Here is a 27,930-nt window from a genome sequence, read left to right as displayed (position 1 = left end):
GCCGGGCCTCCGCGGGCCGGGCCCCGGGAAGGCTTCGGCTGGCTCGCCCAGGTCCTTGGCCGTCGAGAGCTCAGGTCAGCGTGCGGGGATGAGCGGGTCCCTGGGCCGGGCGGCTGCGGCTCTGCTCCGCTGGGGGCGCGGCGCGGGCGGCGGCCTGCGGGGCCCGGGCGTGCGGGCGTCGAGCTCGGGCGGCAGCGGCTCGTCGGAGCACCTGGACGCGCTGGTGAAGAAGAACAGGGTGGTGGTCTTCCTAAAGGGGACTCCGGAGCAGCCCCAGTGCGGCTTCAGCAACGCCGTGGTGCAGATCCTGCGGCTGCACGGCGTCCGCGACTACGCGGCCTACAACGTGCTGGACGACCCCCAGCTCAGGCAAGGTCAGAGCCGGCTGGGGGCGGAGCTGGGGGGCGACCGGCCGAGGCCACTCTGCGGGGTCGAGGGTCTGTCGGGCAAGGTCCGTCCGGGGGCTCGAGGGGAGTTCAGACACAAGCTTCCACACGGGTCTAGGGTGGGGGCCTGATCGACTTGAACTGGATCTCGAGGATCTGGGCCTCTGGGCTAACATGGGCAATGGAGTAAGTCCTAGCGGTTCCCCAGTCCTCACTCTGAGCTGAAAAAGGCATTTCGGGGCCAGTGCTCTTCGGCTGAATCCAAGGAGCGTGGTCAGCAGCCTGACTCCCTCCTCTGCAGGGCTGGGGAAGTGGGCGGAGAGGGATACAAGAAGAGCCATTAGAGGTAAGCACTTCGGGGACACTTTGAGGGGCTGCCCTGCCTCGTGGATAAGGAGAGGTGCTGTTGATGGCGGGGGGAGGGTCGAGGTTGCCCTTGTCTGAGGCTAGGGGCTCAGAGGCTGGCCTGTCGTGCCTCAAGGCTCGGGGTGACAGGGACCGTTCTCTGTTGCTGCTACAGGAGCGGTTGACACAGCTGTTGGACAGGTGTTAGTTGGGATCTGTGTGGGAGAAAAAGACATGAAATTTATTTTTAGATACTCAAGGATGGGGGAGATTTGTGGCGGCTAGGGATTGGAGAGGCTTGTGGGGAGAGGGACGAAGAATGACTCCTGGGCCCTAGCTCACTCAAACTTGGAGCTCCAGGAACCGGTCAGGGTCTGGGGCAGACACAGTAGTGTCTGTGACTTTTCAGTGGCCCAGAGGGGAGGATGGAGGGCCCTGACAGTTAACTAGCATCTTTTCTGATGAGCACCTTGCTGAGAACCTTACCTGCATTCTTCTATTTTATCTTAGTGTGGGAGGAGAGAGAGGCCAGAACACCTGGGTCTGCTCCTTGGCTGGGGTGGGTGGGGTTGTCGGAGGCATGGGGGGACCGTGCCTGTACCCCCTGAAGGGTGGCATTCCAGTTAGACTTTCAGTGACTGAGTTCTCCCCGAGTTTCCTGATGTTGTTTAGTGACAGTGTTCTAAAAAGTGTTTTAGGGCCTCAGGTTCTATGGTAGTCCACATTCAGAATTCTGTATTTTGCTCTTCTACATTTGAAGTTGTCAATCATAGTCATTCCAACAGAGATGGGACAGGCTGGCGTCAGGGAAAGGCTCTGGGTTAGACTCCTTTGGCCAATCAGCTGTGCAACCCGAGGCAAGTTTCATGACTGCATTTTCCTTTTCGGTAATATGAGGATAATGAAACCACACTTGGCAAAGGTTTTGTGAGGAAAAAAGGGAAAATAAAACTTTTAGAAAGTGCCTTGTCCTCTTATCTCGCACTCAGAAGGCATCCATTAAATGGTAACCATTTTATTACTAGCACTTTATGGTTTTAAAAGTATTTTTTCCCATGGAATCTGATCCTTATAGAACTCTCGGTTTTGGTGGATGGAAACAAGGAGTGAAGGCAGCTTAGAGTTACCAGGAGGCATATGTAATATTTCCGTGTGCTGTGCCCATGATCCTTCTCCCTTCCTGGAGTACTGGAATGCTACCAATTGCTGGCTTTTTTCACATACAGGGTGATCTGCAGTCTTCATGCAGCAGCAGTGGCGTCTCTGCCTAAAAGATAAGATAGGAGAAACTACTCTGTAATCTTTCTGCTGGGACCTTGCCTCAGGCCGCTTGCAAATTGCCACTGTGGTCCTTAGTAGAACGTTGTGTTGTTGATATCTTGCTTAGCTTAAAGTTTTGAGAGTCTTTGGTTTATGAATTTCTGTTCTCCTGTTTAATATAACCAGAGATGGTATAACTGAATCACTCTGCTGTACACCTGAAACATTGTACGTCAACTATACTTGAATTAAAACATTTTTCTGAAATATAACCGGAGATGGGCTATACTGGAATATGGCCAGTAAACTGAAAGTAACAGCAGGAATAAGAATGTTTGCCGAGAGCACTTATGTATCTGACTTCCAGTCTTCTGTTCTTAAGTGTTCAAACAGTAGCAACAGGAATTTAACCCTTAAATTCCTTGACCGTTGAGCTTCATCAGACCATTCCTTTTAGTTAGTGAGTGTGTTGCATACATATTGAACATAACCCATCTTTCGTTGCCTAGAAAAGTAAACCTTAGGGTAAGTATTAACTTCTAGACTAGGGCAGGGTGGTGTAAGCACGTTATTAGCGTGGGGAGTAGTTTCGCCAGGTTGAGGCTTTAAGACGTGAAGATTCTTCATCTTTTTGCTCTCCACACCTTCAGCTTTACCAGGAGAGACTGACAGCCTGTCTGATGCTTGCTTTTGCCAACTAAAGATATGTCTGTGAACTTTTCCCAGACCCAAGGTCACTTCTAGTAACAGGATAGGGGCTTCTGCAAAATTGGCCTTTCCTGTTTTCTTGTGCCAGAGAAGGCTGAGTTTTAGAAAGGACCCAAGTCGGAGGAAGACCCTCAGACACTGTCTCCTAGTTCTGGGCACTGGGTCCAGGGAGTGTGATGCACAGAGGTGTCAGCCTGAGGCCTGAGACTGAGGCAGCTTTGCGTTTTGGCCTTCCTCAAGGTTTGTTCCTTTCTAAAAATCTGGAGCACCCACAGGACGGCCACATAGGGTCACGGTGAATGGATGTCACCATATCCTGCTCTTGGTCTTAACAAAGACTAATCTTTACTTTCAGTTGCAAAAGTAACATGTGCTCATGGGAGAAATTTGGAAAACACTGAAAATCTAAATAAAATGAAAATCCCCTGTAATTCCGTATAAACCATTATTATTAACATTTGGATCTAGATTCTAAAAGTTTTTTTTTTTTCTTTTTTAACAGAGTTGAGATCACCCATGTCTATATATAGCATTTTGCCCTCCTGAGAGCAGGGAACGTGTCTTCTGCGACTCCCTGAGCACTGTGTGTGATGCTTATGCAAAGCGAGCTTTCAATGCGTGTTTTAATGAATAAATAAATGCTTCTTTTATTTATCATTTTATCATAAACTCTCTTTCCTGCTCTTAAAAACATTATAGACACTCGAATTTCTGCCTACTCAGATCACCACTGTATTCCTCGAATCGGGACCGGCGTCTGTTGAATGAATACCTATCGTCCTATTGTTGAATGGTTATTAAGTATTTGAAAATATGCCCAGCCTTTCCAGTATCAAGGAATTTCAGGCAGTAGTAGAGCTATGACGTTGGTAAGCATTAAAAAGCAGATAACAAGTGTGCACGGGTGTCTGGTGGGCAGGTTGTATGCTGCAGATGGGGGTATAAAGTGGCACCCGCACTTGGAAGGAGTGACTGTCAGTACCCAGTCAAGTTGAAGGTGAACAGAGCTGAACACCCAGCTCTTTCACTCCCGGCTATTTAGGCTACATCAGGGATCGACAAGCTTCCTTGTAAAGGGCCAGAGAGTAAATAGTTTAGGCTTTGGGGGCCTGGTGGTCTCTGTTACACCTATTCAGCTCTGCTGTTACAGTGTACAGCAGTCAGGGACAACACATAGACGGATGAGCGGGGCGAAGTTCCAATAACACTTTATTTACAAAAGGATGTGGACCGGCTTTGGCCCGAAGGCTGTAGTTTGCCACCCCTTTGTCTAGAGAGACTGTCCCCTGCATGTGAGCTAGGAGATGCACGTAAGGGTGAGCGCTGCAATGTTCCTTGTGATAATGAAAAGTGGGCAAGAACAGATCTTGGTCTGTTAGCAGCAGACTGAAGAAACCAACTGTAGCTTAGTCACGATGGAAAACTAAATTGTGGTTAAAATGAATTAGATCTAGGGACTTCCCTGGTGGCGCAGTGGTTAAGAATCCACCGGCCAATGCAGGGGACACAGGTTCAATCCCTGGTCTGGGAAGATCCCACATGCTGCGGAGCAACTAGGCCCATGCACCACAACTGCTGACCCTGTGCTCTAGATCCCGCGAGTCACAACTACTGAAGCCCGCGCACCTAGAGCCCATGCTTGGCAACAAGAGAAGCCACTGCAATGAGAAGCGCGCGCACCGCCACGAAGAGTAGCCCCCGCTCTCCACAACTAGAGAGAGCCGCACAGCAACAAAGACCCAACGCAGCCAAAAATTTTAAAAATTAAAAAAAAAAAATCTAGATGTATTCTCAAAAAAGGCGATGCTTAGTCAAAAAGCAAGTTACAAAAGGGTAATTGTGGCTTAACGCTGTTTGTGTCTATAAATGTTAAAGATGTGGAACAGTCCCATGGATTGCAGATCCATGTGTCGTGCAGGTGGGGCTCACAGTGGGGCAGGAGTGACAGATGCCAGCCTCCGGCCAGAGACCACCTCTGGTGGTCAAGAACCTGGCCTTTGGACTCCTAGACACCTGGACTCAAATCCTGTCTCTACTGTATGTCAGCACTGTGACGCTGGTTAAGTTATTTAACCTCTCTGAGCCTTCATTTCTTCATCTGTAAAATAGGGATAATTATACATAACTTGTAGGAATTTTGTAAAGATGAAATGAGATTAGATATGTGAAAAACTTAGAGTATGAAACTCAGGAACCCTTAACTCAGTAAATGGTATTTTTATTATTGCATTGCATGCTTCACTGGTATGCATTCTTTCCTGCATTCTTTCCCTCTGTTTACTTGCGTACATTGTCAGGAGAGCATTTCTGTGGAGGGTGGGGTAGAGGACACTGACGTGGAGAGAGTAGCCACAGTGCACCTGGCGCTGTGGGAGCTTAATTCATTTCACCAATTATATCTTATTTAATCTTCATAACAAATATGTGAGGCATAGAGTTATTCCCATTTTACAGAAAAGGAAACAGGTTGAGAGATGTGCAGATTTATCTGAGACTGTATTTACAGGCCAGCCAGCCACAGTCTGCTGACCCCAAACCAACGCCTCGACCCTCTCGGCACCGTGGTTTACTTTTTGTCAGGCAGTGCTAACATCATTCTCTTAAGTTAAGGACGATGGAGAAATACGTGATTCCAGGAGGAGGTGACATGACTTGCCCGAGGAACAGAGCCTCGTTAAGTGGCAGAGTTGGCATCAACCTGCGTCAGACTCTGAAGCTCGTGTACTGCAAATCTACCGGAAAAAAAAAAAACTATAATCGTGGTGCTCTTACGATTATTGTCCAAACCAGGAATGGGGTCCAATATTCTGAAATGTCATGAATTTTGAAAAATACCTTTTGAAAGTTCTGGAAGGGAATTTTCCAGAACATTTTCTCCCCTCTCACTTGATACTTCAGAACATGACATTTTTTTGGTGGGGCAGTAGGTGTATGTAGAACAGATTTTGTAAGACAGCCTCCTAACTCCCAGTCCTAGTGTTACCTGTTATATAACTTGGCAGTCACCATTTTCTGTCCCCAACTGAATCACAGTTTGTCATCTATAAAATATGGTTATCATTAAAATCCATTCTTGGGTATGCTTTTCTAATTTTCAAGAGTTGCTCTCTGATTCTGAGTTATTCCATGTGATACTTACAAGAATTATCACTGTATATTGCAGTTACTGAAAATTTAAAGGGTGAGGAAAATTAGCCATGTTTAAACAATTAATTGTGAATTGACAGAATTTGTTTTAGTTTTCAATTCATGAATGTAGCCTTACTGGAAGTTTCTCACTTCACTCTGTAGGAAGCAATTTGGGTATTTCCTTAAATATTTAAACTTGTAGTCAGACTTTTTAAACATGGGAAATGGCATCGTTTTTAGGAGAGATGCCAGAGCCTTGCTTTGACAACAGCCGCCTGTAACACTTGATAATCTAAAAATTAAAGAAGTAGTTAAGTTTAATTTTGATAAACTATCAGCTGGTAGGCACCTTGGATGCTGTCACGATGCCGTGTGTTCTGAGGTGGGTTCTTCTGAGTTCCTGAAGTTATTAGGACAGTCACAGGCCAAGGGGTTTGGAAGGAGTTAGCCTCCCTTGCATGTGACTGTACGTTGGATGTTCAGGATGGTGGAAAGCCCACTTATTTTTGGTAGTTTCGGTGGTTAGGATGGATTTCCTTCCTTCCCTTATAGTTGAGGTGTATGGTCTGCAACAATGTCATGTTTAGTTGTTGCCTAACGCTTTGGTTGAGTGTAGTACCATAAAAATGATTGATGAAAGCAAGTCATTCTTTTACTCAACAAAGATTTTATTTTAAAAAATTGTACTTTTTAGGATTAAACGTGGTTTTGGGTGGCCCTCAGATGGCAAATTTGTTTTCATCTTGGGTTTGTTTCAAAAATTGTAGGCACTCGCCAAAAGAATCAGTAGATATTCATTGCCATGAAAAGCTTAATGCAGTGTATTATTAATTGGAAAAAAACCCAGATATAATATTGTGCAGATAAATGGTTCATGTACATAAATGTAACATATTTAAGAAAGTTTAGAAGTAAAAAGTTCATATTCTGAACGTTTCTTAATCTCCCCGCATCATAAAGTAAAAAAAGATGTGTTATTGGAAACGTAAAGTTAAGTTCTGATAGACTCTTTGTGTTTGAGGGTAGAGTTTAAAAAAAAAAAAAATCCAAAACAAAGAGCTTACATGCTAAGTAATTGTTTATGTAGCACCAAACATCAGAGTGATGAAAAACTTGAATTAAAAAAAACCCAAAAAACAAAAAACTTGAATTCATCAGGGTATTCAAATATAAAGGCATTCTGATGGTTAATGGAATTTGCCCTTTATTGGTAACCTCCAAACCTCTAGCTGATTTTTTTTTTAAACAGAAACCCAGAGTGGCTTAGAAGTGAGCTTTTCAGGGCCTATAACGTTGTAACCATTTCTCTCTCCATGAAGTCTGTCTGCGGAAGAAAGATAAAGCTCTCTACTGGGGGCCCTCTAGCGCTGTCGGTTAGAGCGAAGTTGATGTTTTTTAGAAAGCAGTGACTTTTAAAAGAGAAAAACACATGGTATCTTGGGAAGGTTATTCGTAATATAACTCATATTGGTAATCTTACTTGATAAAACTCATCTGATAATAAATGCTAGGGCATCAAGAAAAAGGTTTTGTATTTTTAGTTTGTTTACACAAAAACCACCACTTGACCGATTTCTAAAATTTGTGTAATACTGTCTTTTGCCTGAAGACTTTGTTGACTTTTCTGTTTCATTTATTTGTACATTTAAAAAAGTATACTTCATCTCAACCTCTGAGTAGAAAAGGAAGTAAAAGGTTAGGAGGAATTTAGAAAAGAGTGAGTGATCTTTTCTGCCTTAAGATTGAAGCCACATTTCCTTCCTAGCCATCATCCTCGTGGCGCAGCACTGCACAGAGTCATCCCATGGCTGCACTGTCCCTGAACATGCTTCATCTCGGTGTGTCCTCAAAGCCGTTGTCTCTTAGGGAGGGAGTGGGTCTCACCCCGTGGCCCTGTGCCTGGCCCAGGACGTGGACCTTCATGCGCTTTGGGCCTTTCCTTCATTTCACTCAGTCCCTGCGAGTTCTGTGCTGAGTCAGATCAGCTGTCCCATGGAGAGCTCATCTGAGGGGCTGAATAGGACGAGGGCCACAGTCTAGCCGCATGAGAGGGATTTTTCTTTGGGTAAAAGAATTATTAAAGATCAAAGCCAATGACTCAGTGTCTGTAAATTCACCAGCTGAGACAGGCACGGGAAACATTAGGTGGGGGCTGCCCAGTGTGCCAGTGAGTTACCATGACGGATCCACGTTCAGTAGTCCATTTGGGAATGGAGTGGCATTTCTTCCGTTTGTTTGTTTTGCTGAAAACGTGGCCCGCAGAAGCATGGGGAATATAGCCTTCTGTATCTTGTGTCACTTGCATTAACCAGTCAAGTTCTCTGCCATTAATCCAGGGTTGATTGTGTGTCAGGTAGTTTATGAGAGCCTTACTTAACCTGATTCTCATAAAAACTTTGTGAGATAAGGGTGGAAACAGAGGATGGAGGCCTCACTGTTTATAATTGGAAGAGTCAGCGGTCCATTCAACTCAAAAGCTTATGCTCTTTGTAGCAAATACACGGTCCCCCAGGGACGGGGAGCCAGGAAGGGTTACAGGGTGTCCCTAGGAGCAGGGAAACGTATTTTGCCGTACAAGTATTTGACCACTGAAATGACGGTTAAATGTTCTTTCCCCGTAGGCATTAAAGACTATTCCAACTGGCCCACCATCCCACAAGTGTACCTCAACGGCGAGTTCGTGGGGGGCTGTGACATTCTTCTGCAGATGCACCAGAATGGGGACCTGGTGGAAGAACTGAAAAAGCTGGGGATCCGCTCCGCCCTCTTAGATGAAAAGAAAGATCAAGACTCAAAGTGAGGGTGGCCCACGCGAGGAAGCCGCTGGGGTCAGAATCTCACTGCCAGAAAAGCCTTCCCGATTCTGGGTTTTGCTCCTCAGATGACTGTTTGCACTGATTCCTCCAGTTTGCAAACAGCCTGGTGATTTTAGCATGTCTGGTGTTTGAGCAAGGAATATCCTATCGTGAACGTAATTGTAACCACTGCACTGTCATAATCAATGTTGTACGACGAGATTGCTGTACACACGATTCCTTCTTATGTTGTCCTTTGCTCTTTGCTTGATTCAGGAGTAAACCTAGGAGCTTTTGAATCATCATTATTATTCATGAGTCCTCTGCAAATATGTCAGTCTGCAAAGATCATATACCCCCCATCCCTAATTTTTTGTAACTTGTTCTGTTAAGAAAAACGATGGACAAGGAAGAAAATAAGATAACCGGGGTGTTGTTTTTTAAAATAAACTGCCAACCCAGGGATACCACGTATGAGTTGTTAATCTGAATAGCAATAAGTATTTGTCTTCGTCCGTTTGGGATGCTATAACAAAATACCGCAGACTGAATGACTTATAAACAACAGATACTGATTCTCACAGTTCTGGAAGGTGGAAGTCCAAGATCAAGGCTGTAGCACATCAGGTGTATGGTGAGGGCCTGCTCCTGCTTCACAGGCAGCTGTGTTCCCACTGTGTTCTCACAGAAACTCTTTGGAGCCCCTTTTATAAGGGCACTAATCTCATTTATGAGGGCTCCACCCTCATGACCTAATCACCTCCCAAAGGCCCCACCTCCTAAAATCATCCCTTTGGAGGTTATATGTCAGCATAGGAATTTTGAGGGGACACAGACATTCAGTCAATAAGGACTTTTAGCACCTCTGACCTTTTGATTTTAGGAATTAAGAGTGATTCTCATTCATACTCTTCTGTTAAATTTGCCACAAAAATTGCCATCCAGCTGTACTCTAATTTTCCGAAGGGAAGTAAGTGTTGTGAACGCTGAGAGGTGTTGATGATCCAGTTGGAGGCTTGGGCGGACTGGCGAGAAGTGAGGTGGGGAGGCTGGAGGGGGGCACCCCGCTCGCCCTTCTCTGAAGACCTGTGCTTGGCCACCTGCGCTGCACTTGGACAAGGAGCAGCATTAGCAGCCGTCCAAGGAATGGGATCTCGTGAGTCTTTTATTCCTTAAAAATGGGGCCTTTGGGCTTCCCTGGTGGCGCAGTGGTTAAGAATCCGCCTGCCAATTCAGGGGACATGGGTTCGAGCCCTGGTCTGGGAGGATCCCACATGCCGCGGAGCAACTAAGCCCGTGTGCCACAACTACTGAGCCTGCGCTCCGGAGCCCGTGAGCCACAACTACTGAAGCCCACGCGCCTAGAGCCCGTGCTCCGCAACAAGAGAAGCCACCGCAATGAGAAGCCCGAACACCGCAACAAAGAGTAGCCCTGCTTGCCGCAACCAGAGAAAAGGCAGCACGTGGCAATGAAGACCCAATGCAGCCAAAAAAAGTAAATAAAATAAATAAATTTAAAAAAAGAATAGATACCTAAAATTAAAAAAAAATGGGGCCTTTATAAAAAAGGACATAACTGTAATCATAGCCAAGATCTTCCAGTACGTGGTGTCTTTTACCAAGACTGTGCTTCTCCACCTAGGCTGGAGGTGGAGCTAGAGGTAAGCTTGACAGCAAGCAACTCGTGGGAAGAAAGCCCATCCTGTCACCGTGTGCCTTGGGTCCCCAGAAGCCTTCATTCATCTCCAAGGGCTTAAACAGAGCATTTATTTAGAAGCACATCTTTACAGTGGCAGAGGTAAGAAGAAGATGCATTTTTTTAAAAATTATTTATTTATGTTTGGCTGTGTTGGGTCTTCGTCGCTTTCTCTAGTTGCGGCGAGCGGGGGCTAGTCTTCGTTGTGCTGCGCAGGCTTCTCATTGCGGTGGCTTGTCTTGTTGCGGAGCACGGGCTCTAGGCGCGCGGGCTCAGTAGTTGTGGCTCTTCCCGGAGCCACATGGGGTGGGATCTTCCCAGACCAGGATTTGAACCCGTTTCCCCTGCCAATGCAGGCAGATTCTTAACCACTGCGCCACCAGGGAAGCCCGAAGCTGCATTTTTTAATGAAAAGAGCAAAAATGACAAGGAAAGAGGGATGGCTTATTTCCCCGGAGCTGTTCTGGAGGCTTGTTCTGTGTTGATTATTGAGTTTACATGAGTGCCACTTGGAAAAGCTCTGAAGACGGACAGACTTGGTGGGTAAGGACTGACCTGCCGGGTGGTCTTGTAGCCCACAGCTCCTGGCTCCATCCTTCCCCCAGAGGCTGTGAGATTCCCAGGAGAAAAGAAAGGCAGGTTGTAGCCCATCCCCGCATCCGTGGGGACTGCCCTACATCCGTGGGGACTGCCCTGTCAGGTGAGAGGACTGCCCCTCGTAAATTACAGAGCTCAGGGCTTCAGGGAAAAGAAAAGCAGATTACTGCCACAAAAAGTTTTATATTACGGGGCTTCCCTGGTGGCTCAGTGGTTGAGAGTCCGCCTGCCGATGCAGGGGACACAGGTTCGTGCCCCAGTCCGGGAAGATCCCACATGCCGCGGAGCAGCTGGACCTGTGAGCCATGGCCGCTGAGCCTGCGCGTCCGGAGCCAAAAAAAGTTTTATATTACGTGTATTGTATACTGCATCCCATCAATACCTTTTGGGTCTGCTCTAAGCTAAGAGCTTACACAGACCCTTAGAGGAGGTTGGAGCTCACTTGTTGGAAGCACTTTGCTTTACAAATGAATGTGAGGGCACTGGAAGGAAGCCCTGTGCTCAGAGCTGCCTGTGCTGCTGCCACGTGGTGGCCGACCGAGGCTGTGACCTTGTCCTTTGGAAAGAATACCGTTAACAAACCACTTTTTACTGTCCCTGGATGAGTACCAGGCCATGGGGCACACACATGAGTCTGCAGAATTGTCCCTTGCCTTCACATCTGGTGTGTCATAGGGTACCTTTCCATAATTTTGCTCCTTTTGGCTTTTCCTTAAACCTGCCTATGTCCCCTTAGGGTTCATCTAAAAAATGAAATGATAAGAAACTTATTTGTAGGGAAACATCGATGTAGGAAACCTCCCTGGAACATTAGCACTAGGGGAGAGCTGCTAGGCGAAGAATTTGACTCAGATGCTTATGAATCATAGATCATATCAGTCACCAGAGAGCTTAAAAGTTTAAGGAATCACTGAGCTCTACAAGAAATGGAAATGTTCTTTCCAAAGTTAATGAATCCTTTTCTTCTCTATGCTTGACAAGTCGCTGCCAAGTGGGAAATTGCAGATGCTATCCGATGTCAGTCTGAATAACTTTAATGATCTGCATAATTAGAATTCACTGTGATAATTAGAACAGTGGCACCAAAGTTCATTGTACAAACAGCAATATCACACATCATCTATTTAAAAATGCAAGGTCCACTTCACGGCTTTCCACTACAGGACACTGGCTTGTATCATTTGATTTATGTCACAACTTCAGTCCTGTGTTGTTAGACCGTTTAGAAATAGATGAAGTTATTTTAGAACATTTGTATGAGTTGAGGTAGTTTTTGTGTTGTAAGCTGGTAGTTACATAAATGTCATTACACTTCATTTAAGTTTGGGAGGTATTTTAGAAGAGCAGGTAAGTTTTAAGGCGTCTTGGGTTTCTTGTATTGGCCCTATTGAATTGACTTGGGTAGAATCTGGGACCTCAAGCTTTCCTGTAATTACCAACGCCCCAGCAGCCAGCTTGAGAAAGAGCTCTTGTAAATTTATTAATGAGCTTGGTTATTTAGAGGAAAATTGTTTCTTGAGAGGTTGGATCCCTTGGTGTTCGTGACAGGAGAGATCGGGCTAAGGGTTCAGAGGATCGACCTTCGTGCTGGCCAAGTTATGTTGGAGTACATTTAAACCAGAGGCAAGGAAGCTTCCAGGTGGGGTCCGGAGAGTCACGGACAGGCAAAAATAGATACCGGTGGATGGTCACACCAAAAGGAGCTGATTTGATAGCTATTAAAAAAGATAGATTTCTTAATCCAGTTGAGAATTTTTTTTTTTTTGGCCGCGTCAAATGCGATTCCCTGCCCAGGGATCGAACCTGTGTCCCCTGCAGTGTAAGCGCGGAGTCTCAACCACAGGACCGCCAGGGGGGTCCCATACAATAGCTAATTTGAGGGAGAGGGGAGGAACAGTGAAAGGGGGAAGAGCTGTTGTCACGCCACCCATCAACGTGGCCAAGATGGACTTGTGGGAGGTCGCATCCCGTCCTGTTTCCTGAGAGCAGTGTCACTGCAGGTCTTCAGGCTGCATGGGCTGTGCAGCTGAGCTGGGAGCAGATCTGGCCTGAAAGCCTAAGTGCACCTTGCTTTGAAGACCTTTTCCCTGACTGCAGCCAGAATGGCCTTCCACAGACACACTACTTACACTTCTCACTCCCCTACTTACAGACCTCCCAGGCCGCTGCCCCAGAAGGCCTTCCCTCACCTCCCTGCTTTGTCCCCACGGCACCAGATTGTCCTTGCCCTTTTGCTTGGCTTCACTCGAGAATCCGCTATTGCTAGCATATGTAGTGCTTAGAAAAATGTGTAAAAAATAAGCAAAGGATTCTCTTTCTCCGTTCTGTCCTGATGAGTCACAAGAAGCGTTAGGTCTTTACAGTTCACCAGGGTAGCCGCACAGGGCAACCCCTAAGAGCTTGGGTTTGGATCAAACTTCCTGGATTCCCATCCCATTTCTTCCCAGATGTGTGACTGGCCTCAGACACATTAATAACCTCCCTTGCCTACTCTACTGAACAGGACAGTGGGGAACGTCACCTACACCAGGCTTGTTATGAGATGGGAGAATCCACGTCAAAGGCCAAGCCCATACTGAGCTTTCCAGACAGGTTAACCTCCATGGTTACCTTGGACTAGATCTGGACTTGACTGCGGTATATTACTCACCATCATTGTTAGGCTTAAGAGAGTAGAGCTAAGTCCATATTTAGTAACAGGCCATTGTTTGGTTGTCCCCAGAGCATGGAGACTCATCTTTGAAGGTCAATGACAAGATCTAATATTTGTGATAATCTCAGTGGAGTGTACCCGTTATTCAGCTGTTCTTGGGGCTGGAGTCGGGAGGGCCCTGAGACAGAAAGAATTCCCTGTAAATTGCTTTCCCAAGACTATAGTTGGACTTATTGCCACTGAGTTTTAATTTTTTTTAATAGTATTTCTATTTCATGCAGTGGGAAGTCCGTACTGAACTGAATAGGCTTTATTGTGTGGAGGTATGCTTGAAAGAACACAGTTTAACCTTGAGTTAATTCTAATTTATCAGTAACAAAGATTGTCATGCTGGGTTCTACTGTACCCAAGTAGTAATTTTCACAGGGATACATTTTGCCAGGAAATAAGAGGCTGATAGGTTCCCTGGTTCACAGGAAGTTAGGTGATGAACTGCAGAAAATATTTCCAGATTATTGGTAGGTCCGTCTAGTCCTAAACTGACAATGAGCCTTGGTAATCAGCAGCAGGGATGAGCCAGCCTTCTGGAGCGTCCATGCTAAGCCCTAAGCCCTAGACTATGCGATGGGACCTCTTCCCACTCTAGACCCCAGGTCTGGGGCTGAGCCTTCAGCTGGGAGTCAGGTACCCCTGCCCCTACCCTGAGCCAGGGCAGGCTCAAAATACTTGGAATCTGAAGGGGAACTTCAGCAGTGCCTTTTACACATAAGCTGTAACCCTAAGAACCAAGAAGCACATTTCCCATTATCCTGGCTTTTTTTTTTTTAATATTTATTTATTTATTTGGTTGCACCAGGTCTTAGTTGTGGCAGGCGGACTCCTTAGTTGTGGCTCGCCAGCTCCTTAACTGCAGCATGTGGGCTTCTTAGTTGTTGCGTGCAAACTCTTAGTTGCAGCATGCATGTGGGATCTAGTTCCCTGACCAGGGATCTAACCTGGGCCCTCTGAATTGGGAGTGCAGAGTCTTAACCACTGTACCACCAGGGAAGTCCTATTTTTAGTTTTTAAAGGAAACTCCAGACTGTTCTCCGTAGTGGCTGCACCAATTTACATTCCCATCATCTGAGAGAGATTTAGACGGTAGAACTGGAGGTGCTGGGATGAGGGAGAAGCAGACCTGAGTATGAAGCCCATGGCCTGGGAACTGACATTTCCTGTGCCAGTCATGCGATTCCAGACCTTTCTGTCGTGTGGGGCTTCCTGACACCAGAGACCACCGATAGTGTCAAAATGCACAAGCAATGGGTAGTGTTCCCATTTACATGGGTGTGGTGGGGAGTTTGGGAGAGGAAGTGAGAGAGGTGAACCTTGGCATCTTTCTAAACTTGACAGGAGACCCACCGAGTGTGTAGATGGTGAGAGCCACGTGCTATCAGAGGGCTGCCAGGAATCCTCCATCAAGTCCAGTCCTGTGAGAGGGGCTTGGAAGCCTGCACAGCGTGAGCCCCGGCTTTCTAACTGCCGCTAGTGTGTGCAATAGATTTTCATTAGCATAGGTGCTGTTGAGGTCGTTGATCAATCCTGCCGTCTGGTCCAAATAACTGACGCGTCACTTTGAGGTTGTCTAAACCCTGGTAATAACCAGCGGGAACAAGAGGGGGCTTAGAATGTAGTCTTCAGGGCTCAGCCTTCAGTTTGGGATAATAAAGCTTCTCGTGGAATTTACGCAGGTCTTCTTGGCCCTCGGCATTAAACAGTCTGTGTGTGTGTGTGTGTGTGTGTGTGTGTGTGTGTGTGTGTAAAATAATTTTTTTTTTTAGAATAACAAAAAATATTTTACTAAAACATAAGATTTACAGAAGTTTCCAGACAAGCCATACAAAATGGTCACAAGCTTTTTCTTGAAGGGAGGATTCTACACTTGACAGCAAAGTCACAACGTTATTAGTGAGGGCTGTGATGTTTGTTTAATGTTCCCATTTTGGTTCAAACAATCAAGCTTGTCCATCTACAGTGTCTAAATAAAGTTAGACTTGGCTAGAGAGCATATTCTAAAGAACGGGTTAGCTGCCTTTTTTTTTTTCTTTTTTTCTTTTTTTTGCGTTACGCGGGCCTCTCACTGTTGTGGCCTCTCCCGTTGCGGAGCACAGGCTCCGGACACGCAGGCTCAGCGGCCATGGCTCACGGGCCCAGCCACTCCGCGGCATGTGGGATCTTCCCGGACCGGGGCACGAACCCGCGTCCCCTGCATCGGCAGGCGGACTCTCAACCACTGCGCCACCAGGGAAGCCAGGGTTAGCTGCTTTTAACCAATGCAATCAGATCACCATAAAAAGGGGGAAAGGAGCCCATAAAATTCAAATAAAACTACCTTCCCCCGACCACCAAAAAATAATAATAATAAAGAAAAACACCCACACCCCTGCAGCTAACCCTGACAACCACCTTCATTCACAGCGCCTTATACTCAAACCATGATGGGGAAATGAATGAAAGCAGAGAAGGGCCACTGCTTCTAAACGTCTCGCAACCATCCAGATGACACTTCTAGCCTCTGCTCCTGCTTTACAACAGTGAGTCAGGACAAGACATAGATTTGCTACTGTGCATTCAATCACCAGGGGACTGAAGATGTCTGGGCTTTTATTCTGTAATGTTTCTAAGACTGTGTCCATTAAATGCAAACAAAAAAGGAAGAAGTCTTGGCAGAACAGGAGAAGTGATGCACACTTGATGATCGGATCGATTTCAATATTATTCATGGCATATAGCCTAGTCCATGCTCTAACTGTTTCTATGGCTTGGGCTTCGTTGGTCTTCCACTGCTCCGCTACATCATCTGCTGATGGGTCATCTGGGTCGGGAGCACTTAACAAAGCCTGGATCGATAGCAGGACTGCGCGGATCTGCAGTGCTGGGGACCACTTATCTTTCAAAATATCTAAAACATATTCTTCCCAACTTGTCTACATTAGGATGATAAATTTTGGTCATGAAACGTACTTTAGGGGCTGCCATTGGGTATTCTTCTGGAAGGAATAGTTCAAGTTTAAAAGTTCCTCCCTCAAAGGGGGAATCCTGAGGGCCAGCAATGACCACATGAAAATAACGGGCGCTGCTCTCATCTGGTTCTGCTTTAATGCCGGGAACTGGCTCTGCCAGCAAACGCTGGGTTTCCTTGATAATCGTGCAGGGCAGCCCGGCCATCTTGTCAGATCCCGAGTTCAGCCTCTGGTCTCGTCTCTGGCTCCACTCGCCTCACGCACGAGTGTGTGAAATAATTTTCATGTGGGGGGTTATTTATTAAATTGCAGCATTTCCCCATTAATAGATGTCTTCCAATCAACCGTTTTTGAGAGATCACAGCTCTGCTAGCAGTGAGTTAGGTTTTCTTAGAAATCAGTAATCAGTCCCATAGCATTTCCCAGGGGTCTGGGGTTTCTGCAACAACTTTGCAGGCATCAAAGGGGAATGCAGAGAGTCTAAAATCTGGTTGAAAAAATCTGTATTTAAATGCCCTCTCAAACCACTCACACAAGTATAGACGTAGATAGAGGTACATGTATAGATTATAGATGCATCTAAATCTGTCATCCTTGGAGAGCCTTTGTCGCCGTTGAACTCAGCTTTGTCATCTCTAAAATGGGGTTAATAACAGTCTCTACCTTATAGAACTACTATGAGGATGAAATGAGATAATATCACCTAAAATTCTTGGCAAACGATCACTTATCTTTCATGTTTTTCTTTGTTTTTTCTTCTTCAAATTTTTCTTAGTTATTCTTTCTAGCTTCCTCTTCCTCATGAACTTCAGAATCATTTTGTCAACAGATTCCCTTTTTTTTTTTTTTTTTTTGCGGTACGCGGGCCTCTCACTGTTGTGGCCTCTCCCGCTGCGGAGCACAGACTCCGGATGCGCAGGCTCAGCGGCCATGGCTCACGGGCCCAACCGCTCCGCGGCATGTGGGATCTTCCCAGACCGGGGCACAAACCCGTGTCCCCTGCAGGCGGCAGGCGGACTCTCAACCACTGCACCACCAGGGAAGACCTGTTGGAAGATTTTTAATCACAGTTTCAATTTCATTACTTGTGATTGGTCTGTTCATATTTTCTGTTTCTTCCTGGTTCAGTCTTGGAAGGTTATACCTTTCTAAGAATTTGTCCATTTCTTCCAGGTTGTCCATTTTATTGGCATACAGTTGCCTGTAGTAGTCTCTTAGGATGCTTTGTATTTCTTCAGTGTCTGATGTAACTTCTCCTTTTTCATTTCTAATTTTATTGATTTGAGTCCTCTCCCTCTTTTTCTTGATGAGTCTGGCTAGTGGTTTATCAATTTTGTTTCTCTTCTCAAAGAACCAGCTTTTAGTTTGATTGATGTTTGCTATTGTTTTCTTTGTTTCTATTGCATTTATTTCTGTTCTGATCTTCATGGTTTCTTTCCTTCTGCTAACTTTGGGTTTTGTTTGTTCTTCTTTCCCTAGGTGTAAGGTTAGATTGTTTATTTGAGATTTTTCTTGTTTCTTGAGGTAGTCTTCTATAGCTATAAACTTCCCTCTTAGAACTGCTTTTGCTGCATCCCATGGGTCGTCGTGTTTTCATTGTCATTTGTCTCTAGGTATTTTTTGATTTCCTCTTTGATTTCTTCAGTGATCTCTTGGTTATTTAGTAACGTACTGTTTACCCTCCATGTGTTTGTGTTTTTAAAGTCTTTTTTCCCTGTAATTCATTTGTAATCTCATAGCGTTGTGGTCAGAAAAGGCGCTTGATATGATTTCAATTTTCTTAAATTTACTGAGGCTTGATTTGTGACCCAAGATGTGATCAATCCTGGAGAATGTTCCATGCGCACTTGAGAAGAAAGTGTAATCTGCTGTTTTTGGATGCAATGTCCTATAAATATCAATTAAATCTATCTGGTTTATTGTGTCATTTAAAGCTTCTGTTTCCTTATTTATTTTCATTTTGGATGATCTGTCCATTGGTGTAAGTGAGGTGTTAAAGTCGCCCGCTATTTTTGTGTTACTGTCGATTTCCTCTTTTAGAGCTGTTAGCAGTTGCCTTACGTATTGAGGTGCTCGTATGTTGGGTGCATATATATTTATAATTGTTATATCTTCTTCTTGGATTGATCCCTTGATCATTATGTAGTGTCCTTCCTTGTCTCTTGTAACATTCTTTATTTTAAAGTCTGTTTTACCTGTTATGAGTATTGCTACTCCAGCTTTCTTTTGATTTCCATTTGCATGGGATCTTTTTCCATCCCCTCACTTTCAGTGTGTATGTGTCCCTAGGTCTGAAGTGGGTCTCTTGTAGACAGTATATATATGGGTCTTGTTTTTGTATCCATTCAGCAAGCCTGTGTCTTTTGGTTGGAGCATTTAATCCATTCACGTTTCAAGTAATTATAGATATGTATGTTCCTATGACCATTTTCTTAATTGTTTTGGGTTTGTTTTTGTAGGTCCTTTTCTTCTCTTGTGTTTCCCACTTAGAGAAGTTCCTTTAGCATTTGTTGTAGAGCTGGTTTGGTGGTACTGAATTCTCTTAGCTTTTGCTTGTCTGTAAAGCTTTTGATTTCTCCATCGAAACTGAATGAGATCTTGCGTGAGTAATGAATCTGAATGAGATCTTGAGTAGAGTAATCTTGGTTGTAGTTTCTTCCCTTTCATCACTTTAAGTATATCGTGCCACTCCCTTCTGGCTTGTAGAGCTTCTGCTGAGAAATCAGCTGTTAACCTTATGGGAGTTCCCTTTTATGTTATTTGTCATTTTTTCCTTGCTGCTTTCAATAATTTTTCTTTGTCTTTGATTTTTTACAGTTTGATTACTATGTGTCTCGGTGTGTTTCTCCTTGGTTTTGTCCTGTATGGGACTCTCTGAGCTTCCTGGACTTGGGTGGCTATTTCCTTATCCATGTTAGGGAAGTTTTCGACTATAATCTCTTCAGATATTTTCTCGGGTCCTTTCTCTCTCTCTTCTCTTTCTGGGACCCCTATAATGTGAACGTTGTTGCGTTTAATGTTGTCTCAGAGGTCTCTTAGGCTGTCTTCATTTCTTTTTTCTTTATTCTGTTCCGCAGCAGTGAATTCCACCATTCTGTCTTCCAGGTCACTTATCCGTTCTTCTGCCTCAGTTATTCTGCTATTGATTTCTTCTAGTGTAGTTTTCATTTCATTTATTGTATTGTTCATCTCTGTTTGTTTGTTCTTTAATTCTTCTAGGTCTTTGTTAAACATTTCTTGCATCTCCTCGATCTTTGCCTCCATTGTTTTTCCGAGGTCCTAGATCATCTTCACTATCATTATTCTGAATTCTTTTTCTGAAAGGTTGCCTAACTCCACTTCATTTAGTTGTTCTTCTGGGGTTTCATCTTGTTCCTTCATCTGGTACATAGCCCTCTGCCTTTGCATCTTGTCTGTCTTTCTGTGAATGTGGTTTTTGTTCCACAGGCTGCAGGATTGTAGTTCTTCTTGCTTCTTCTGTCTGCCCTCTGGTGGATGAGGCTATCTAAGAGGCTTGTGCAAGTTTCCTGATGGGAGGGACTGGCGGTGGGTAGAGCTGGCTGTTGCTCTGGTGGGCAGAGCTCAGTAAAACTTTAATCCATTTGACTGCTGATGGGTGGGGCTGGGTACCCTCCTTGTTGGTTGTTTGGCCTGAGGCAACCCAACACTGGAGCCTAGCTGGGCTCTTTGGTGGGGCTATTGGAGGACTCTGGGAGGGCTTATGCCAAGGAGTACTTCTCAGAACCTCTGCTGCCAGTGTCCTTGTCCCTACCGTGAGCCACAGCCTCCCCCGCCTCTGCAGGAGACCCTCCAATACTAGCAGGTATGTCTGGTTCAGTCTCCTCTGGGGTCACTGCTCCTTCCCCTGGGTCCCGATGCGCACACTACTTTGTGTGTGCCCTGCAAGAGTGGAGTCTCTGTTTCCCCCAGCCCTGTCCAGGTCCTGCAATCAAATCCCACTAGCCTTCAAAGTCTGATTCTCTAGGAATTCCTCCTCCTGTTGCCAGACCCCCAGGTTGGGAAGCCTTATGTGGGGCTCAGAACCTTCCTTCCAGTGGGTGGACTTCTGTGGTACAATTGTTCTCCAGTCTGTGGGTCACCCACCCAGCATTTGTGGGATTTGATTTTACTGTGATTGCGCCCCTCCTACCGTCTCACTGTGGCTTCTCCTTTGTCTTTGGATGTGGGGTATCCTTTTTTCTGAGTTCCAGTGTCTTCCTGTCGATGACTGTCCAGCAGCTAGTTGTGATTCTGGTGTTCTCGCAAGAGGGAGTGAGAGCACATCCTTCTACTCCACCATCTTGGTTCAGGCAAGACTGGTAGTTCTGAGAATGCCCTTATACCTTCATTTAATTTCTAGCTAGCGATTTCCTCTCAGACAAGAGCTGTGAAAGCTTAGCGCACTCTCCCAGGGTGTACTTTTTCTATACCAAGTCTGTCTTAGACAAACTAGAGCTGGTGGATGGATGACTCCTCTGGTTACAGCTGCGAGAGGAAGCTCAGCTCGTTATTTTAGACCTGGCCTCAAGAACTGTCTGGACACTTTTTCCATAAAAGGTAAATATTTTCGGCTTTGCCAGCCATGTTGTCTCTATGGCAACTCCTCAACCCTGCAGTGAAAGCAGCCCCGGACAATATGGAAACAAGTGGGCGTGGCTGAGTGCCCAATAAACTTTGTTCACAAAAACACGTGGTGGGCTGGAGCCCCAGACAATATGGAAACAAGTGGGCGTGGCTGAGTGCCCAATAAACTTTGTTCACAAAAACACGTGGTGGGCTGGATTTGACCAGCCGTGGTGTAGGGCAATGGTTAAGAGACCAGGCTCTCGAGCCAGGCCGCTTGGACTCAAATCCAAGCTCTGCCACTTTTTATCTATAGCTTAAGTCAATTATTTAACCTCTTTGTGGTTAAATTCTTTTGATGGTTCATTTTATGTGTCAACTTGACTAGGCTAAGAGATGCTCAGATGGCTGGTAAAACATTAATTTTTGTTATGTCTGTGAGGGTGTTTCTGGAAGAGATTAGCATTTGGATTGGTAGACTGAGTAAAGAAGATCACCCTCACCAATGCAAGTGGGCATGATCCAGTCCATCAAGGGCCTGAATAGAGCCAAAAGACAGAGCAAGCACAAATTCACTGTCTCTCCTTGAGCAGAGACATCCACCTTCTCCTGCCCTCAGACATCAGAGTTCCTGGTTCTTGGGCTTTTAGGCTTAGACTGGGAGTTACACCATCTGCCCCCTTGTTCTCAAACCTTTAGACTTGGAATGAATTACGTCATCAGTTTTTATGGATCTCACCTTGCAGATGGCAAGACTTTTCAACTTCCATAACCCCATGAATCAATTTCTATAACAAATCCCTTATTTCTCGCTCTCTCTCTCCCTATATATCTTTCTACTGTCTATCCCATTGATTCAGTTTCTCTGCAGAATCCTGACTAATACAGTCCCCCAGTATCCACCCTCCCCCTTTTCGTAGCAGGGAAGTTTTTAGCTGGGCACATGGCATCCCAGAATAAAGACTACATTTCCCGGCTCCCTTGCAACGATGTGTAGCCATGCACTTATGTTTTATTCAATGGCATCTAAGCCGAAAGGTCATGAATTCATTTCTGAGAAGTCTTCCTTCAGAGACAGCCCTTCTCTCTGCTTTTCAAAAACCCCTTCTGTCATGCTGCCTGCACTGTGGTGCTGCCAGTGTGGACCCTGAGGGTGAGGGCCACCACCCAGAGACAACAGCGTGGTGAGCTCTGAGTGAGCTCTGAAGACTCCCCGGAGCAGAGACTCCATGTGTGTCCAGCTGAACTGCCGAGAGAAACACAATTGCCATTGCTAACTAGGGGTTTGTGTCACTCACAGCTGAACCTAAATTAGCTAATGCCTTCTTTGAGCCTCAGTATCCTGTTTGTAAGGTGGTAACAATAGTACTTCCCTTGGGGGTTTGTTTTGAGGACTTAATGTAACAGCGCATGTAAAATGGTTAGAAAAGTAGTAGGTGCTCGATAAATATTAGCTGCTATTTAACCCACATAATGACTCCATTACTATCTGCATATGCTGGATTAGAAGACTAGGGTTCAGAGAGATTAAGTTAGGATTATATTCATCTGCTTTTAAAAATAAATATGCATACCTAGTGGCTTAAACAAGGTAGAAGTTTATTTATTTATTTATTTATTTATTGTGAAACAGCCCAGGGCTTGTGTGTCAGGTCCTCAAAGCTCTCTGTGTGCTCAGATCCCCAGTCTTTTGGGTATAACCCTGCTCCTCATGGTCCAAGGTGGCTGCAAAAGCTCCTATCATCACATCTACTTTCTAACAGGAAGATGGAGGAAGGTACACAGAAGGGTGCACATGCTTAGCTTAAAAGACCTGTTGGAGGTCACACTCAACACTCTGCCTACCTCTCATTAGCCACCTTGTGGTTTCATGGGCACACTTAGAGGCAAGGAGGCTGGGGATGTATAGTTTTTTAGACGTAGAGCAGCCTCTACTGCAATGAATTGCAGAGTCAATATTTAATTCCAGGACCCACTCATTTCAAAGCCCATGTTCCAATCTTCTGCCTTGCATTGTTTCTCATCTCTATTTGCCCTTTCAGTGGGTTGTGGAAAGAGCTTGGGCTGACAGTCAAATTCAAGTTTCACCACTTATCAGTTGTGTGATCATGGGCAAGTCAGCTGAGTTCTTGGTGTCTCATCAAAAGGCAGAGACCACACATACTTCCCTCTGGGCTGTTGTAGGATCACATGAGATTGCCAACAGCAGGAGCCCAGATTTGGGGGACTACGTTTTTTTTTTGCTTCTTTTTGAGTACCCACTGTGTGCCTGGTATCCACTGAATTGCCTAGAGGCAGAAAAATAATGGATAATGAATGTGAAATACTAAGGGACATGCAAAGAAGGGTGATTACTTGAGCGTGATTGCATTTGATTGATTTTTCTGTCCTCTACTGCAGACGGGCAACGAGCCCACTTGGCTTCCCCAGAGAGCTGACCTTGTGCGGACTCCTCTCCGCGAACCAGGGCCAAGGCCCAGGGCCACGCATGGAGACTGGCTGGGAGCAGATGCAGGAGGGGTGAGCCTGGGCGAGGACTCTCTCAGCCGCCCCAGCGGGCACCCCAGGCACACTAGGATGGGGGGAGGCAGGGGGCGGGCTGGGCCTTACGCTGTCAGGGGCAGGGTGGGGACAGCACCCTGAGCAGGATCCCGGCCCGCCCCCTCCCAGCAGCTCCAGGAAGTGACCTTAATTCGATGGCAGGGAGAACTGCTGACACACACGGTGACGTTCCTCTGGGCAGGTGCAAAGGCAGGGAGCTTTCCTCTTCGCTCAAGGCTTAATATCTCTCTACTGAGGGCAGGACCCAAACCATGGAGACAGAAAAGCATGTGTCCCAGCTTCCCTGGCATTGAGACTCACATTCTGATTTCAAGGGGTCAAATTCCTCCATTTGTCCTTAACGCTTCACAACGTTAAACACTGACACGCTTTGTTCCTCAAAAGACAGTCCTGCTGAGCAGTTCAGAGGGATCAGGCAATCGTTCTCTGTAAAGGGGCAGACGAAACACATTAAGGTGCGGGTCCGAGGGCCTCTGTCACCAGAAACGGCACGGAAACGAATAAATCAGCGTGACTGTGTTCCTATAAAACTTTATTTTTGGACCTTTGAATTTTAGAACATTTTTACTTATCATGAAATATTATTAAAAACCATTTTTTTCAACATTAAAAAATGTGGGGCTTCCCTGGTGGTGCAGTGATTGAGAGTCCGCCTGCCGATGCAGGGGACGCGGGTTCGTGCCCCAGTCTGGGAAGATCCCACATGCTGCGGAGCAGCTGGACCCGTGAGCCATGGCCGCTGAGCCTGCGCGTCCGGAGCCTGTGCTCTGCAACGGGAGAGGCCACAACAGTGAGAGGCCCGCGTACCGCAAAAACAGCAAAACAAACAAACAAAAAATGTGAAAACCATTCTTGGCTTGGGAATGTCTCCTTCTCAGACTCTATCAGGGCTTCTTTGCCTCCACCCACGACACTCTGCCTACTGCTCCCCAGTGGTCACCACTGCCCCCAGGATGGAGGATGGAGTGACAGCTCCTTACCAGGCACTCAAGGCCTTGCAGGTCCAGCCCCGCCAGCCTCCTTGCCTCCCTGTCTAGCTCTCTGCTCTGGCCTCCCTGGCCCCCTTCCGCTCCTTTATGGGACAGACCCTCTCCTGCCTCTAGGCCTTCCCAGGGTCTGGTCCCTCGGCCTTAGCACTCTGACCCCCACCAGGATTTGCCTATCACCCCGGTCCCCCCAGATTTCAGCTGCAAGTCACTTTCTCAAAGCCTTCTTTCTCATTCTCCATTGGGTTAGACCCTATTACACATCCCCAAAGGTCCCTGAACCTCCTTCCTGCAATCAACATCCTTGGAATTCTCTGTTTACTACCCTGTGCCCCGCGAGAATAGAGGCCCATTGAAAGCAGAGATGTGCCTGTCTTGCTCACTGCTGTACTGTGGGACACACAGTAAGGGCTCACTGTTCACTGCAAGGAAGGCTGCTTCCCTGGTCTTTCCCCCTTGGCCCTTTCATTCTCCCACTAGCTTCTCCCTGGGCCATCTTACCCAGCTCCAGATGCCAATATCATCTCCCGCACAGGTTTTCACACTTTCATGGGCATCAAAACCACCTGGAACTAGTTTCAACACAGCTTCCTGAGGTCCATTCCCATCAATTCAGACTTGTTAGGACTGGCGTGGACCCCAGGTACCTAACCACCCTGACACCTACCTCCCCACCACACACATTCAAAACCAAGAAATGCTCATGTCCAGCATTCATGGATCAGGCTTTGAGAAATGCTCATCTATAATAAGCTGATGTTATTAAGCATCTTGAATAAATGAATGAATGAATGAATGAGAGTTCTGCTGCTCTATATCCAAGGACAGACACCTATAGGCTTCAGTGGAAACAGGGCCCTTAATTCTCCTGAAAACTCCCATGGAGAGGTTGGGCAGTTACATGCCCTGTTCATTCATTTATTATAGAATGTAGCAAATACAGTTTGTTATAGAAACAGTAACAAACAGTAGCAAATACTGTTTGTTATAGAAACAGCACTCCGGAGGGACAAGCCATTGGGCTAAATATGAAAATGTAATGGTTCATAAAAACAGACATGATCCCTGCCTTTATGCAGGCTATATTCTATTGAGGGACACAGAATGATCAGAGTCAAACAAATATGTAATTAGAAATGGTAATAAGTGCTATGATGACAGGGAAGTGAGGGGGAGGGTACTGGTCACCTGCTCTCAGACCCATCGCCTGCCCCTCCTGTTGTGGTAGCTTGCCTCCAGCGATGGCCACCGTCAATTCCTTCCTTCCTTGTACCCACATGACACTACCCCATTGGGAGGTGGGGGATATTTTCCCATCTGATTGAATGTGGGCTAGCCTGTGACTGCTTTGACCTGGAGATCTAAGAATACAGTGGAAGGGATGTTCAAGGCTAGATCATGAGTAGTCTTGGACCTTCCTCCTAGATTTTTGGAAATGCTTGCTCTTGGGACACTCCTTCTTGGAATCCAGTCATTATACTGTGAGAAGCCCAAGGCTCCTGGAGCAGCCACGTGATGGACAGCCGAGCTGCCATTCAGCTATCACTCTGTGAGACATCCCACGTGAGCCCAGCAAATCCACAGAATGAAGAGAGATAATAAATTGTTATCTTAAGCCATTACGTTCTGGGTTGGTTTCTTACACAGTAATAGCTACTGAGAGAAGAAATTAGTAGAGGGAAATGAGGTGCTGATCTGTTTGGGACTTTGTGGCAGGTGAGAGCTGGAAGGATTTCAAACAGAGACTGTCAGTGAAGGTTTGAAGGACAGCAAAGAAATTTTTATTGGAGACTGGAAGAAAAGAGATGTGATTTATACACTTGCAGTGCAATTAGTGAGATGGTTGCCTGTGTCAATTTGGAGCGTAAAAACTGTACCTAATGAACTTATGGGTCTAGCTAAGGAGGTTTCCAGGTGGAATGTTAAAAGTGCCAACTGGGTTCCTTTCAGCTACTTATAAGATATGGATATAGATGGATGAGCTGAAAGAAAAAGGAGCTGTTTGGTTTTCACAGAATTTGGAGGAAATATAGAGAACTCAGGGCAATCTTTCCAAATGACAAGATGTTTTCAAAGTAAGAAATGGCCTCATGGCAAAGATCAAATCCGGGGACTACCAGTAAAATATCACCTGTCAAAGTTAAATGAAGTCCAGGGTGCGACTGTAAGACCTTTTCTTAAGATATCAGGAAGATTTGGGACTTCCCTGGCAGTCCAGTGGTTAAGACTCTGCGCTCCCAATGCAGGGAGCCTGGGTTCGATCCCTAGTCAGGGAACTAGATCCCACATACATGCCGTAACTAAGAGCTCATATGCCACAACTAAGAAGTCTGCATGTCACAACTAAAAGATCCTGCATGCTGCAATGAAGATCCCACATGCAGCAGTGAAGATCCCGCGTGCTGCAACTAAGACCTGGCACAGCCAAATAAATATTTTAATAAAAAGATATCAGGAAGATTTGAGGATGTGCTTTGTAGACCGTCTCTGTTAGACAGGAGGACTTCTGACAATCTTAGGAGGCATCTTTTATACCATTTCTGCTAGACAGCAGGGCCCTTTTTCTAAAAAGAATCTCAGAGGTGTTGTCCCACAGCAGCCTCACAGGTAGCCCAAATGTAGAAAGGTGTATCCTAGAAAGAAATGGGTATTTTATACTTTGATAATAGGAAACCCACACGAATTTTAAAGGAGATATATCAGCTTAGACTGAAGGGACAGAGAGACAGTTCAAAATGAAAAGACACCTTTTGGGGCTGAACATAGTATAGGCATGAGGCAGGCTGAGAAAGCAATTTGACTGTGCACGTGGACCATTTCTTTTGGAAAAGGAGGTGCTGCCAAAATCTTGGCTCCCTGTACACCGATGCCAAAATGAGATATGGAGACAGAGTTTTGGAGGAGAATGAAAGGGTGGCTTTATTCTTTGCCAGGCAAAGAGAGGAACACAGCAGGCTAGCACCTCAAGAACTGTGCCCCCTTCCCTGGGGAATAGGGAGAGGTCTTATAGTCAGTGGTCAGGGGTATGCAATAAGGATCAAGGCAGTAACAATCCTGCATTCTTCTTTCTTCTGCAGAGTTTCAAAAGGGTAGGGTTGATGACAGGATTAGGGTGTGTGCAGTGTCTCAGGTGGTCTCCTAATCTCCATGAGCTTCTTTGGTCCCTTTAATCTCGCCTCAGGTGGTTTCCTGGTTGCTCCTCCCTTGATTTGCAACTGTTCAAGAATCTGCCCTTTGGAACACAGGGA

The 27,930-nt window shown here is 45.9% G+C and overlaps 3 protein-coding genes across 3 annotated transcripts in view; 2 read left to right on the top strand and 1 right to left on the bottom strand.

Annotated features, from left to right (window-relative positions):
• The first annotated feature begins 26 nt into the window (after positions 1–26).
• On the top strand, positions 27–9,088 carry GLRX5 (glutaredoxin 5). Its single transcript, XM_004328136.4, has 2 exons — positions 27–374; positions 8,450–9,088. The coding sequence occupies exons 1-2, from the start codon at positions 89–91 to the stop codon at positions 8,626–8,628; spliced, it is 465 nt and encodes a 154-aa protein (XP_004328184.2). The 5' UTR covers positions 27–88; the 3' UTR covers positions 8,629–9,088.
• Positions 9,089–9,239: 151 nt separating this feature from the next.
• TCL1B (TCL1 family AKT coactivator B) overlaps positions 9,240–27,930 on the top strand; it is a 92,564-nt gene continuing 73,873 nt past the window's right edge. Inside the window, exon 1 of the mRNA XM_019918382.3 lies at positions 9,240–10,421. The gene's annotated coding sequence lies outside the window, so the exon portion shown is untranslated. The remainder of the gene's footprint in view (positions 10,422–27,930) is intronic.
• Positions 15,027–16,803, bottom strand: LOC101331121 (ubiquitin-conjugating enzyme E2 N). The gene is given in 3 exon segments (XM_033852661.2): positions 15,027–15,038; positions 16,188–16,514; positions 16,516–16,803. Coding segments are annotated over 3 exon segments (600 nt in total). The 5' UTR covers positions 16,777–16,803.

The sequence above is a fragment of the Tursiops truncatus genome, chromosome 2 (genome assembly GCF_011762595.2).
Source record: "Tursiops truncatus isolate mTurTru1 chromosome 2, mTurTru1.mat.Y, whole genome shotgun sequence".
NCBI lineage: Eukaryota > Metazoa > Chordata > Mammalia > Artiodactyla > Delphinidae > Tursiops > Tursiops truncatus.
This window is presented reverse-complemented; position numbering and strand designations above follow the sequence as displayed.

Bases quoted from the DNA above. Each gene is read 5' to 3' on its own strand.
- GLRX5 (XM_004328136.4), top strand. From the start codon at position 89: ATGAGCGGGTCCCTGGGCCGGGCGGCTGCGGCTCTGCTCCGCTGGGGG. The intron at 375-8,449 runs GTCAGAGCCGGC...CTTTCCCCGTAG, and splicing joins CGACCCCCAGCTCAGGCAAG to GCATTAAAGACTATTCCAAC.